General features: G+C 40.2%; 1 protein-coding gene across 1 annotated transcript in view; it reads right to left on the bottom strand.

Moving 5' to 3' along the window:
- The window catches only part of dock2 (dedicator of cytokinesis 2), a 101,008-nt gene that overhangs the window by 55,626 nt on the left and 30,231 nt on the right, over positions 1-15,151 (bottom strand). Inside the window, exon 25 of the mRNA XM_028588898.1 lies at positions 1,607-1,749. Coding sequence (XP_028444699.1) covers positions 1,607-1,749 — 143 coding nt within the window. The remainder of the gene's footprint in view (positions 1-1,606; positions 1,750-15,151) is intronic.

Below are 15,151 nucleotides of genomic sequence, written 5' to 3'. Positions count from 1 at the left end.
ATACAAGGTAATGAAGCCTTTTATACATTGTCGTGTTTCTTTAGAAATAAACAATGGACAAATAGTCTTTAAACGCTTCAGATGTAAAGCTATTGGCTGTCAAAGTGACGTCAAAATGAATGGCAGTCAATGAAATGCTAACGGCGGGTGATGGCTTGTTATCATCAAAATGGCACCTTAGGAGCTACACATTGTGGAGAGAGGCTTACCCCCTTGTGCCTACCAGGCGCCAAGTCTTTCTGTAGGAGATTGAGGACGAGATGGAGGTGGATCAGGCGAGCAACGACGGTTCAGAGACTGTTTCAGCAGAAATGCTAGCTGAAACATCTAATTCTGCTGCCCAAAACGACAAAAAATCCTTGGCCACATTTGAAAGACTGTTTTTTTATTTAAATTCAAGAGGGCCAATAGTCTCATCATGCAATGCCACATGTGCCTGCCAAAGGTGACTGAACTAGCAGCATTCAATAACTCTACATCTAATCTGCGGAAGCATGTTTTGGTAAGTATTTGTGCATTGGTACTTCAAACAAAGTTGTCACGACTAATAGCAAATTGCCAATTAGCAAAACAACATGTTTTCGTGGCATTGCTAATTTTTGTCTAGCACTAGCAACCCGTAGGACAACATATGTAGGACACTGGCTAAATGAATTTGCATATATCTAATGTCATGTGTGACATGTGTTATGTTGTTATTACATGTGTATACATTTGTATAGATGTTTATACATTTGTATAGATTTTTCTTTAATTAAAATTTGTTTTTGGATTTATGACCCCTTGTCCTATTTTCACTATATGGGAGAGATCCCCCCTGCCCCATTTTACAGTTTTTTTTAATTTAACTAAGTAACTTTTACTTAAAGTACATTTTAAATGAACTACTTATTACTTTTACTTAAGTAATTTTTCAGATAGGTAATTTCACTTGTACTTGAGTAATATTTCATCAAAGTATTGGTACTTTTACTTGAGTACAACATTTTAGTACTTTTTCCACCTCTGTTGGTTGGCGGTTTATATTTTTATATCAGATGACCACTTAGGTTTGGATTTTGTTTCCCGACTGGCATTTGATAACATCTGTGGAAACTGCAACCGTACAGCCATACATCTGCTACAGTATGGTAAGCTATAGATGATTGGGATTGCTGTGTGCAAGGACCGTATTATTTTACTTTAGCATGTTATCCTTTGGATTACTGTTTTTATTGTCTTTATCCAGAAATAAATCAATCAATCAATCAAGTGCATACTGGGTAAAACTACACAGAAAACCTCAAAATGAAATGAAATGAGGTGACAATGAAGAGAGAGAAAGAAATAAGAACTTGCCTCAGACAGAAGCTGATTGGCAGTTTGTCAAACTGTATGCAACAGCATGGACCAACTTGTTATAAACATAATACTATCAACATTACATTACATCAGCAATCATACCCTAACCATATCCAAAAGTGGCCAATCAGATCTCAGTTCAAGTTCTCAGTGCATATAGGGATGTGTTTACTGCTGTCTACTTTGAAACAATCACCCAGACTGCAGTTTAATGCGGAGTGTGAACATTGGCATTATGTGCCTGCAAAATTGCTGTGCGTCTTACCACATTGTCCCTGCTGAGGACCTCCAGAATGTTGTTGAGCAGCTCCAGACTATTTCTCCTCTCATCATGAGGCCCGTCAGCCATACTGATCAGTGCCCCGCTCAGCTCCCGCAGCATCATGGGTAACAACACATCACGGCACTCTGTGAAGATACAAAACCACAGACGGTTAAAAGGGGTGATATTATGCAAAACCGAGTTTACCTCGTCATAGTTGAATTACGACAGTTCGGTGGGTAAATAGGACATGCACAGAACCTCAAAATCCCATTGACACCTCTTTCCTATGCAAATCAATTTGAAACTGCCTCTGAAAACGGGCAAATTCCAACGAAGCTAATAGTTGATGTCAATTCGGTGGCTGTACCTTATTTGGCTCTAGTCTGTAGCTTTGTCACGCCCCAAAATTTACATAGCTACAGACTACTGTTCTGAGACCAGCTGGTCTTCTGAATGTAGGTCAAGTAGATGTCAGACACTAGTTTAGCTGCGAACTTTGCACTTCCAGGGGAATTACAAAGAAGAAAGTTTGGAAGTTTTTCAAGGATACTGAAAATGAACCATTGTCGTAAATGCAGTGTTCCAGGCTTTACAGGGAATGCTGATACTTTTCACATTTCATCGCGAGCTGCCGCTGGTCGTGGTGCTCCAGGTAAGCGGTAGTTAGTGGTCAAGTTACCCCAGAAAAGATGGCCGTGCGCTGGGTACAGAGCACCATACTGCCGGTCGTGGAGCTCCGTCAGGTCAGCGGTAGTTGGTGGTCTAGTTACCGGGTAACTGCGAGTGTGGCAGGCATGTTCCCTGATATAAATAAATTAATTTACAACGTGGGCAATGCCCGTGGGCAATGGAGCGGGAGTTGTGGATCTAAAGCGGCGGGGCAGAGGACTTGCAATGGGCGGTGCGCTGCTGGAGCTGCTGCTGCTGCTGTGCTGTTCTCGGTCTGTGTGCCTGTGGGGTGTGTGTGTGTGTGTGTGTGTGTGTGTGTGTGTGTGTGTGTGTGTGTGTGTGTGTGTTTGTGTGTGTGTCAAACTGGAGGATGACTAAACTGTAACTAAACTGCGTTTCTGGTGCTTTGTACAGTAACATTAGTTAATGAGTTTATGTATCGGAGCAGAAATGAAGTTTGAAGCCAGCTGGGAATATTTTCTCTCCAGCCATTCCTGCTTGCTCCGGCAGCACTGCAGCTGCTGCTCGACCGGGCATGTCTATCTATCGGTAACGTTAAGTGTAAGTGTAAGTGTAAGTGCAAGTGTGTGTGTGCATGTGTTAGCAGACAGGCTGGGTTTGTTTGATAACAGCGCTCTGCTGAAACGGACAGCAGTGTCTGAAATATGAGACCTCTGCTGTCTCGTCTCCACTATGTGTGTGTGTGTGTGCTTTGCTCGTTGGAAACCAACCAATCAGCGCACAGCTCATCTAAATATTTATGAGCATACCATATATGGGAGAAAACCTCTTGTTTCAAATAGGGCCATTCCACAGGGATGCATTAGGGCACATACAACAGCACCCGGGCCATTTTCAGCCCAACCAATGTTACATACCCTATTGGGAGAACTTAAGGAACAGTGTGAAATACCCTATATAATCATTATATCACCCATTTAAAGATGACCGGAAGTTTAATAAGCAATACAGCAAGTCAGTTAGAAAAATTGGATAGCATGAGACAACGTATGCAAGAGTGATGTTTTATTTACTTCCTTTAGGCAAAGCCCAAACATCAACAGACACAACATCAACATTTACTTCAAACCCTAAACCCTGGACCTTTACATCAATTGGTGCAGCACCTGTGGAGATAGCTGTGCCCACACATCTATGAGTAATGCTGCCACTGCACCCTAAAGAAGAAATTCAGCCCTTACCCCAGACTGCACAATGGAGGGATATCAATCAAGTGTATATTTACAGTTTCTTGCATGTCTGCTGCTCTGTCAGACACACAGAGCACTCATCAATCACCACTGCCTAATGTTTTCTCTCTACCATTTCTCTATGGATTCTAATCTTTAGTTAATTCACATGTTACTTTGGTCACATGTGCAATAAATCATAAGTAATTACATCACTAAAAGATTATGTCAGAGTCAAGAAAACTAAAGTGAAAAAAAAGACAATTTCATTAATGTTAAGATATCCATAGTTAAAACGTCTGTACATGGAGGCATCTATTATTTTTATAGTACTTAGACCTCGCGCCTCACCGCTCCATAAATCCTTTATGGATGTTATAGGGTCACGTCTTGTCTGGGGATCGTCCAAACTCATTTTTGGAATTACAGGAAATCACTGAAGGACTAAAGTAGCAAACGTACTGTATGGGAAAGTGAAGTTAAAGTAGACCTGAGTAAATGAAAGGATGTGTGTGAGACTTCAGCATCTTTCCTAAAGGAGTTAACATAAACAATGTGCTTTGGCTATGATGTCATACTTGGGGAGATCCTAATTGGAAAAACAAATAAACAAACAAATAGAACAGATATAAACTCAACCACTGTTTTGACATTTTTTGTATAAAACTAAAATGTAGGGGTGACTGCTGAGTCAAATATGACTCAGCAGTTTAATCAGCAGTTTAATTGAATGACTAAGCTCTTAGTTAACGAGCCACACCTGCTTTTTAGTATACTATTTCAAGTATACCATAAACTGCCTGACAGGCTCTCCCACAAAATCCTTAATGCATCATCCTTGCTCTCGGCAAGTTTATGCAGGACTCAATTCTTCTATCTGCTTAGCAAAATGGTTGGTTTCCTTTAAAATGTCTTTCTAAACGTTTCACTTTGAGAATTTGTTGACACAAAACTAGGCTTCCAAAGCAAACACTGCCAAGACTTACAATTTGACTAGGCTCTGACAGATAATTCTAATTATTGATTTTCAAGTTCATCCAACTGAAATTCTCATCTGATATTGTTTAGATTATGTTTTAAGTCAAAAAGTCAAAGCTGTCAACATTACATTTATCTCCACATAAATTCTTAAAAAGCATGTAATACTAACGTAAGCTGGCAGACATAGCTAGCATAAGCAACTTGATTGTCAAATTGGTTCCCTAACACAATTTGGCCAAGGTGTCTTTGGATCATGGATTTAGCTCGCAGATCAAATGAATTACCTCAAAGTCAATATAAATGTTTAACTGTCAATACGAATGATTTAATATGCAATTACAAAAATGTATAATGTATTAAGAAAAACAGCGATTGTAATGTAACTGACCATTCTTTCTTTTTCCACTTGTCTACCTTGACCTCTTCCTTTCTTGTCTTATTCTTTCTCCATCTTCCTCCCACCGCAACCAACCCCTCCCTCTCTTGTTGCCGCAGGTAGACAGAGCCCATTAAAAGCTCATTTGGGCTGATGCTCGTTAGTTTCATTATTAACTGAGCCAAGCCTATACGCCTGCTGAGCGGACCATCACAACACTCACTCCATCACCCAAACACGCAGAGAGGAAAGGGGGGTGGGGGGGGGGATAAGAGAGACAGAAGGGGAAAATGCTTGAGTTACTGAATGCCCTCGATGACTCAGAGCAATGGAGGGAGGAGATGAAGGACAGGTAGAGGAAATCCAACGTGAGGAGAGGGATGATTAAAGCTATAGCACGTAGTTTCTGTTGCCCCTATGAGGAATTCTAAGTAATGACAACAAAACTACTGTTTCATCCACATGATACAAGCCTTCTGCGACACCCCCACTCCTCCTTCACACAGTTGCTAGTAGCCAAGGAGGACACGGAGGATTAGAAAACATGACGGACTCTCCAGAAGGCAACGGCTTGAATGAAACGGACGTTCATTAATATAAAATAGTTAGGCACTAAAGCTTTAAGTGAGTCCGTGGGAGACAAACAAAACTATCTCAGTGGCATGCTATCATTTAATTAGTAAATATATTTAACATAATGTTAAATGTAAAACTTGAAACAAAGATGTCCCTTTGTCAGAAAACAAACATGAAACAAGGAGGCCTGCCAGTCTGTGGGATGGTGTTTTAGAAGCTGCCAGCATTGTATTTGTGTAAAAACCCTGCTTAATCTGTTTAATCCATTGAACCAGAAACTCATCATCTTTTGTCCTTTCAGATAAAAAAACAATGAGCTATGTTTTATAGCAGAATTGTAGTGTGCGCCAGAATTAATCCATCTGCCTTCCGTGGGCTGGATGTACCATTAAACCTGGGGAGAACTCCATTCCCTGGTGAAATAACCCCAAAGCCAACTACACCTTTATTTCTATTGATCTAAGCAATAAACCCAGCTGGTACTTCTAGGTGCAACATGTTCAGGGGAGAAAACATGACATAGAGAGCAGGTGGGGGGATTGAAAGGGTATCCTGTTGTGTGATACATTTACTGTTTTTTTGTTTTTACTGTGTCAGAAGGCAGGCGTAATGAAACCATAACCACAATATAGCGAGCTTCAAGGTCTATGCCCTGAACCCTATGTGAATGTGCAGCAAGATTAAAGAATACAGGTACTAACGCTCCATGCATAACATTACTGCACATCAAGTAGAAACATTAATGCACACAAATATTTTACAGGCATCTAGCCTTTCTGTCATTTTACATTTAAAAGGTGAGACAAGAACACGTGGTCTAACACAACAAGGTGTCTCTTCGTAGGTACACCATTTTTTCTTGGGTTCGGCATGATCTGTGCTACTTTGGTTGAAAAAATTAGTGAGAAATAAAAAATGATAGAGTTAAAGATAGAGCATAATAGAGACAGAGATTGAAATTTAATTTCTAAATGAACACATTAAGCAACAGCGTGGTATCAGGCATACTCAGATTGTACATACTGTACTATATTATATAGATTTCTGCAATTTCATTGCCCACCCACAGTGAGTGACACAATCTGCTCGACTCTGGTTGAACTTTGAACGGAATGTGCTGACACAGGAAGATTATATATTTTCACCAATTTGAATGGTGATGGAAAAACAACCAGTCTTATGCTTTTTGAATACTCGCTATATAACCTGTGCTCTCCTGGGAGATTTTGTATTCAGGGTAAAACCTATTTAGTTCAGTCAGCAGCTGCTTCTCATCTTGAAATTCAGAAAACTTATAGAAAACCATGAGCACCCTAATAGCTTGCTCACATACAGCATCCTACTTTGACGAATCTGTCGGGGTGTGAATTGTCTGTTTTGTATTTACCTTTTTCCTTTAAGTTCCCTTTCCCTTTAAAAATGCCTCTGGAGTTCCTGGATATGAGCATCAAAAATGATGAAGTACAGGCTGCCTTAGTAATTCTCCTCCAGACTCTGTGGCTGATCTTCAGTCACCAATGTGGAACAGTGCCTTTAACTTTGCAGGCATTTCTCTGCACCTTGCCTGGCGTGGAATAACATCAGGAATGTTAATATCTGCTGCTTCAACCTGAATGGAAGCTTTCTCAGTGACTTCTTTGAACTGCACTTTGGTCCTCAGGGCTTTCAGTCATGTAAGAACACCAGCTACAATGGCGTGCAGCTTCCAGGGTCTAGGTCATTCTCTAGGAGGGCATTTGAAATGATTGCTATTTCAAGGAACACTTGCTCTAGGGGACTGCACGGTTGCTGACCACGCACTCCGACCTCTGTGAAGAAATGTGCGTGTTTGTACTATCTGAGTCATATGCAAAGAAACAAAATCCTTGCACAGTAATAAGTCCTCTTCTTTTTAAAAACAAACAATGCGTCCTCACAGCGGATCACATCAGTGGTCCAATCAAATATGATGGATGCCTCCTGCATTTCTTCTTAGACTGTTTTAAAATGGATAATGCAACAGCACATACTGCGAGTAGAGGCACCTGAGGTAATTTCAGTGATTTTATTTCTTGAGTGAGGCAAAATAAACTGTAAAAGTATTAAAATATTGCCTTTTTTTTACTACATATAGAAAGAGCAATTTTTATCTGTGAAAAAATGCCCTTATTTATGCTCGAGGAACTTTCACTGTCCCTGTGAAAAGCAGTTGCTTGCTGACAACATGCAATTAATGGCCTGGCAGATCTGTTGGGTCCTTAAATGCAAAAATCTTGCAAATGTAGCTTCCTCTTAGAATCTGCAACTTCTGCCAGCATCTCCTCCTCTCATTTATCCTGGTGGCTGTCTTACCCTCTTGAGTGTGTCTGACTTTCTTTGTGTTCCCCGGTTCTCTATGCTTAATATAATCTTAGTTGTTTTCCATCTTGTTTTGGTCTCTTTGCTCACCCCTCCACATGTCCTTTCACACCTTTCCTCTCGATTCCCATTTCTTGTCTTTTTGTTCTGTCTATCATAATTCAGCTTCTCCTACTCAGCATTTCAGGTAGAATTGGGTGAGGCTATTTGCACCCCTGGTACAATTAGCAGTGTATGCTATTCGTACCCTGCCGGTGCACACAGCAATGTGTTCTATTAATAACCCGTCTGGTACTAATATCAATGTATGCTATTTGCACCCCTGTGCATTTACAGTACCTTGGCATATATTTACACACAGTTATCCATACTACTCATGTATTACACCTTTTTGGAATATATTTGCCCTGACATTCTTACCCTAACCATAACCAATCCCACTCCTCTTGCCTAAACCTAACCAACCCAACCAGAGCAGGCATATTCATGAGTCTTCCCCTACCACCCTGCAAAAAAAAAATTCCGTTCACAGGCCCTGATTTGCGCAATTGCATGCAAATTATCTAATCCAAAATGAAAAAAACAAGATCACCTCACCAGGGATTCAAACTCCCGACTGCCAGACCAAAGCTCAGTGGTCTAACCACTCAGCTAGCAGTTCTTACAGGATGTTGTACTAACTAACAAACTAGCGGTTGTATGCTTTCACTGAAGACAGAAAGTGCAACTGTAGTATCCATTTTCCGCTAGAAATTCAATTGTTATAAACTTTAGAGACAAAACTTTCCTAATATGCCAGTTTCTGCGGTCATGGAAGATGAACGTCCGCCACGATTTCGGTGCACGCGAGCAACGTTTTTTTGTTGTTACGTCACAGGGTGTGAATAGCTCAGCTGTGTGGCCGAGGCTATTCGTACCGGGGGTGCAAATAGACACTCCGGGTAGAATTTGTTTTGCCACAAACTTCCAATAATGTATGCGTAATGAAACCCATTAACTGGGGCGACCGATCACCAGTTTTGTGTTGTCACATGCTGCTCGTCTTCTCAGAGAGTATAGAACAGTACTACATGTGCCATGTGCTCTAGATCTTCCCTGGCTTGAGCTTCTTAGACAAAACTTCCTTTTGGCTTCTGTACAAATCCCACATCCTTCCCTAGGATTGGCAGTGTCTAACCCCAGTCATGGCCCTAATCCTATAACCTTAAACCATTTTTGCAGAGGTCTGTTTGGTGAAACTCGCTAGCGGCAGCTTTGTAACAAAGCAGCCTAAAAAGAGACGCTGCCTGAGAGCTCAACTAGGGATGAGAGAGGGGGGTAGTGGCAGGGGAGATGAAGGCACCAGGGAAAAATGGAGAAAAAAGGCATTTTTACTGATGCAGCTTTTTTCAACATTTGAAGAGGTTTGATATCACATATGAAATAAAAAAAAAAAAATGGAAAAGGTGCAATCTGATACACTCTTGCGACTAAAATAAACATTGCTGAATGCACCAATGGTTTCACTTTTATATGCAAACCTGTGTTTTTATGTTCCACTAGCCTGTGTGATTTAGTTGCATGTTAACGCGGTGCAACAATGTAGTAAATCCATTCAGCCATGCTGTGGAAGAAAGTTTTGCCAACAGGCACTGACAGGCGAATTGAAATCAATGTCTTTGGGCAAACATTGGGGGTGTATTTTAACTTCTTCTCATCTAGCTTTCACCGTGTGTAGATATACACACTTGTTCAAAGAAACAGAAATACACACAGGTGCTGACGCACAACTCCCAATGTGTTCAGTACGCACACCAACAGAGCTTCAAGTACTCATCTATATTCAATTTGAAATGTCTATTTATTCTAGCTTTAATCTTGGGCTTTCAATTTTAATACCAATGCGTGTCTGTGTGTCCAAGTGTGATTTGTCCTTTTTGTGTCTGATTTGGTGCTTCACCGCTAGTTGGAATCTCTTTATGCCTGTGTGAGCATGTGGTTATGTGTTTGGGTTACCAAGTTTGTGCGAGCAGACAGCCACCAGTGTTGGCAGGCCACCACACAGAGAGCAGCTTTGATGGCTCAGCAGCCAGCTCATCCCTTTTCTATTCCATATTTTTTTTCCATTTGACAGCCAAACACAATAAACTATAGCACATAATAATGAGATGCAATATCAGTTTCTAAGAGGCATGTAAATCTGAGTCGTCTTCTTTCTCTCCATCCCTCGCTCTCTCCCTCCCTTTGGTTGTCATCACTTGCTTTCAGGAAGATAGAGTGATAGAAAAGATGATAATGAGGAGGTTTAGAGGCGCAACAACAAGTAAATCTTGTGAGTTGAGAGGGGCTGGGACCAAGCCAACTGTCAACGCGCTTGGTGATGACTAAATGTCTCTCTCAGCAGGTTTTTCATCTCTCCATGTCACTGTGGGTGTCTCCTCTCATCCACTCTGCCTCCATCCCTCATTTGTCTTCCTCCCTCCTTCCTCACTTTTACCCTTGCTCCATCTTTAAACCCCTTTTGAAATATAAAGCCCTACATTTACTCTGTTCATATTTAGGTTGTGGCTGTCTGTCCACACCTCACTTTTTTTTTAAATTGCTGATTGCTGACATGGTGTGGTGGTAAAATATATTTGGTGAATGATTTGTTAAGCAAGATAACTGTCTTAAAATGGTTTAGTGGGATGATATTCTTTTTCATAGGAATGCATAAAATTGTCATGCCTATGTGAATGAGTGCTCTCCCGAAAGTATAGGACGATAAGTTACAGATGACAGAGTGCTCTAGTGGTGAATGATGTTATACAACATCATATACAAGTATGCCTTAAAGTGCATTTTTACTGTGACTTTTGCTATGATGCTGATGACACCTTGCACAGAACAAATTTTGTCAGCAAAAGCAAAGTAAACACAATCACAGTAGAGGGTGCTGTCTTGAGTAAAATTGCTTTTCTTCACGACTTCTTCTATACATACACACAAAACAAGACCAGAGCTTACTATAACAAGAACATAGATGTACAACTCTATGTACACAGTATGTTTATACAGTATTTGTTCACTTGTCCAGACAGAACTTAGCATGTGTGTCATGTTTACCACTAAAACAAGGATAACAAGTACTAGATTCTGCTGATACTGATCCGATAATCCCTTAAGCATTGCTTCAAGATGCAGCTTTTATTTTACCCTGTGTTTCAAACAGCATGCAAATTATCTTTCCACCTTAGTCACAGACTATGAGTCACCCTCTAATTGCCACCCCTCGCCCCTGCCCTCCTCCCAAGCTCAGTCTTCCATATGACTTTTAAATGGATTGACCAATTAGTCCGTTGGTAGCATCAGATGCTACAAAGTTTTTGATCAATTTAACCAAGGCAGGTCAATGGTAGATGAATGCTTTGCTGTGAACCAATTCACTGCTTTGACTGATGTGCAGACTAATTCTCAGTGTCCTCTAATAGGAGAGTAATATAGCACAAAGCTGCTGGCTCTTGTTAAGCCTATAACTGATTTCAGTTTTTAAGTCCAGCTTTGTATTTGTTCAGACTGGATAGCAATATTGTGATACCTAAGCCAAATCTGTAAATTGTATTTATAATATCTCCAATTTACTAAAATGTTGAAATCATTTCTTGCAATAGCTTCAATTCGCTTCAACTGATATCGCTGCTGCTGGATAATGACCCAGCATCCCAAAGGGAATCATTAAGCTTTAATCAGAAATGCTATTGTGCTGTAACCTGAGAAACATAACAGAAAGCTTGGCTGTGCAGTGCAGCAAGTCGCCTATTAACAGGACACTAAGCTGTTCTGTCAGGTTTCTCCTGTCTCTGGTTAACAACAAACCACTCTCACATCTGTACCAAATTAATTAATGGGTAAGTGTGTTGATACACTGACTGTTGTGTCCCTCTACTGTCCTTATCTACATTGGGTTGCCGTTGAGATTAACCCACAGACACAATCGTGGACCAGAATATAAATGAGACGAGGAGGGAGAGTGTGAGACAGAGGCATTTCCCAAAATGATTAAACTCCATTCACTTTGCTCCATTAGCCTCATCCATCCCTCTTTTCTTCTAGCATTTCATCCACAACCTCCCAAACTGCAGTCTCCGCAGACTCTAAATGAATGGCAGAAACTACCTCCGTCTCTCTCATTAAACCTCTGGAACCATCAACCCACAGCTCTACAGTAAGCACAGCTACTTTGGGTCAGTCTGTACAACAACAGTCTAAAATCATTTGTGGCAGATTGCGCCTCTGCTGTGAATCACACACACACACACACACACACACACACACACACACACACACACACACACACACACACACACACACACACACACACACACACACACACACACACACACACACACACATATACACACACCACTTGTACCCACTTTACATTCATACATTCATTACATTCTGACAGGTATGGCAGGCAGTTTTTGCTGGGTGTTAGTAAGATGATCTCAATGCAGTTACAATAAGGCGTGACATGAACATTAATGTGATGCAACAAAAGCTAATGTAATGTAACACAGCATAAAATAATATATTAGAGTAAGACAGTGGGAGGTAAGAGGAGAGGAGAGGAGAGGAGAGTAGAGGAGAGGAGAGGAGAGGACAGGAGAGGCGAGGCTGAGGGGACAAAGCAGCCATATGACTATTATGTTTTTTACGATTCACATACAGTATCTGTCTCTTAATAAGTCTATATAGCTAAGGATATAGCGTATGGGCACATGGCGGCTTACTGGACCACCAAGCAACCTGTTACACACTCACACACCCTGAAAGCAGTAAAGCTGATTGCTTTTAAAGTACAGCTCAACCATCTGCTTTGGGAGAGGCTTGGCGAAATACATAACAATAAACGCAGGTCCCTTGTGGTTCATGCAAATACTTGTTTACCCTTAGGATAACCCTCACACATACATCACATAGTTCCACTATTAAAAACACTGGCTTTTTACATCTGCTTTTAAAAAGAAGATTTAGTTAAAATATTAACACAGCCTAATCTTACTTTTATACCACATATAGATTCACATCCAGATTAATAGCTGTAGCCTGCTTGGTTATATGGTAATATCTTTGCCATCTAAAGCTCTTTTACAGGCCAGATGTAGAAAAACACATTCAGTATCATTATAACTGGGGCCTAAAGTGACCTGTCACTTATGCTGATTGGTAGAGAATGCGGGAACAACGGAGATCACTCAACAGTGATTAAATCCTGACAAAAATAACTGTACAGTACATCTCTCATCCATATTCATCAAGCACTGACATGCATATGTTAAGTAATCACAGCAGGGAATATTTAGACATGGGTGTGAACAATGTCAACAATACTGTATAATGTGCTGCAGTAAATCACAAGCAATTTAAGTAATGGGATGGCTGCTGTTTATATGGAATGATATGAATGATACATTTAAAAAATAATAATTTTACACTAGCGATGGCACGGGCAGCTTTTCTGATTTTCTGTATTATGGGTTTTATTACATCATGTTACAGAGATACCTAGCTGTAACAATTTATCTTGCAAGAGCATTTTACTAAAATGAATGGAGTTTCCTCTAATCTGTTTAATATGTACTTCAAGACAAGTGACTGTGACAAAGTAAGATGTCCGCCTGGCTGTGAAAATGCTGAGTTCAGTGTTTCTTCTAGGATTTCTTTCAGAAGCAGGGGGTAAGTGTTAGGGTTAACAGAATGTTTGATGATCCCGGTGCTGGGGATTGCGCTGACTGAGGCGGAGGGGCCGTGGGGTGCACAAGCTAGCTAATTCTTGTCTCATTTGTGGTTTGATAAACAGTAAATTCATCAAATTCAGTTCCCCATATCGTTATTTTCCAAGCTGCTGCAGCTTTCATATTTTGCGTGAGTGCTCTGTTTCCATGGGAACACAGCCATCGGGGCTTTTGTCCCTGGTGTTAGGGTTTGTCACTCTGTATGAGGAGAAAATGCTGTAGGCTACTCGTGTTGTTATTTGGTTGTCATGACTTCACAAGTGATTGACGTCCTGTCAATGTTCCAGTTGCTCATCCTCAAAGTTGAGAGAGCACATGACCGTTTGTTTGAGTTCAGTGGAGTAGACAGCTCCGCGGAGTCATGTAATTGCACCTTCATGAAATTTCATAAAATTCTAAAGCAGCTGCGGCAATAATTATAATATATATAATGGAAACACTGGGGTTAGTGGATTGAATCAGGGACTTTGGCCAGCTTTGGGAAATGAGTGGGGGAAAAAATGACAGACTCATCCTCCTGCGTCTGTTCGCTCTTTGCTCTCCCTGATCTCTCGTTCTTTTTTCCCCCTTGATCGGTGTGGATGCTCTCAATCTGTCACAGCAATTGCCTGGCGGCATTATAATTTGCCTAAATTGAGCCATAATGCCAAATTCAAATTTTGTCTCAAAACCAGATTAACCCGTATGACAGAATGCACATGTGTATCTGTGTGAGTGCCAGTGTGGATATGTGTGCATTGTGTTTGTATACAGTATGTGTTTGCCAAAATCCTTAATCCCAGGAGCGTATTTTGGAATAAGAGAAAAAAAAAATCCAATCCCTTCAAACACTGCCCATGGATGCGACCAGTCATGAGAAAGCCAACCACATGGACAGGCAAAAGCAAGTTCAGCATGTTGGGCACAAACACAGACAAACATTAATTTTAAACCAGGAATAGAGAATAATTAATACATGTGACAGGACCTCATTACCAAAATAGCAACTGCATTCTCCCTGAATAACAGCACACAACATTTTTTTACATACATACATATATGGTAGTTAAGGACGTTTATTGGTTTTGATGATTTTCACCAAAATATACGCAATATTTTTTCAGAAAGGAGCTAATTCATTTAAACAAATTTTCATCCAGATTTTAGTCCACATACAATCAAAGTGTTTGTGTTTTCTGCTGAAAGAAGATGCTGAACAATGCCTTAGAAACTCCTTCAGTAATAGTATGAGAGGAAAAAGCTGTGGAGCAAATATGCTGCTCATTATGGACTTCAGAGTGAGTAAAAAAAAAAAAAAAAAATAAAAATAATAACAAGGACTGGTTCAAATACAATGGTTGCATTGCAGTTGTTACTTTTATAGTTCAATTACCCCCCAGATGTTTTGTAAAATTGATTTATCTGTTTATTTATATCTACAATAAAGAACAAATTAATACACAGATTGTGTGTGTGTGTGTGTGTGTATATATATATATATATATATATATATATATATATATATATATATATATATATATATATATATATATATATATATACACACACACACACACACACAGTAAAAAACTAAAATAATGATACCTAAGATCATTTATTCTCCATCTCTGTTAAACATGAGCAGGTGATCTCTTGTCTCACACTGACACACAAAAACCAT

Source organism: Perca flavescens, chromosome 10 (assembly GCF_004354835.1).
Source record: "Perca flavescens isolate YP-PL-M2 chromosome 10, PFLA_1.0, whole genome shotgun sequence".
NCBI lineage: Eukaryota > Metazoa > Chordata > Actinopteri > Perciformes > Percidae > Perca > Perca flavescens.
This window is presented reverse-complemented; position numbering and strand designations above follow the sequence as displayed.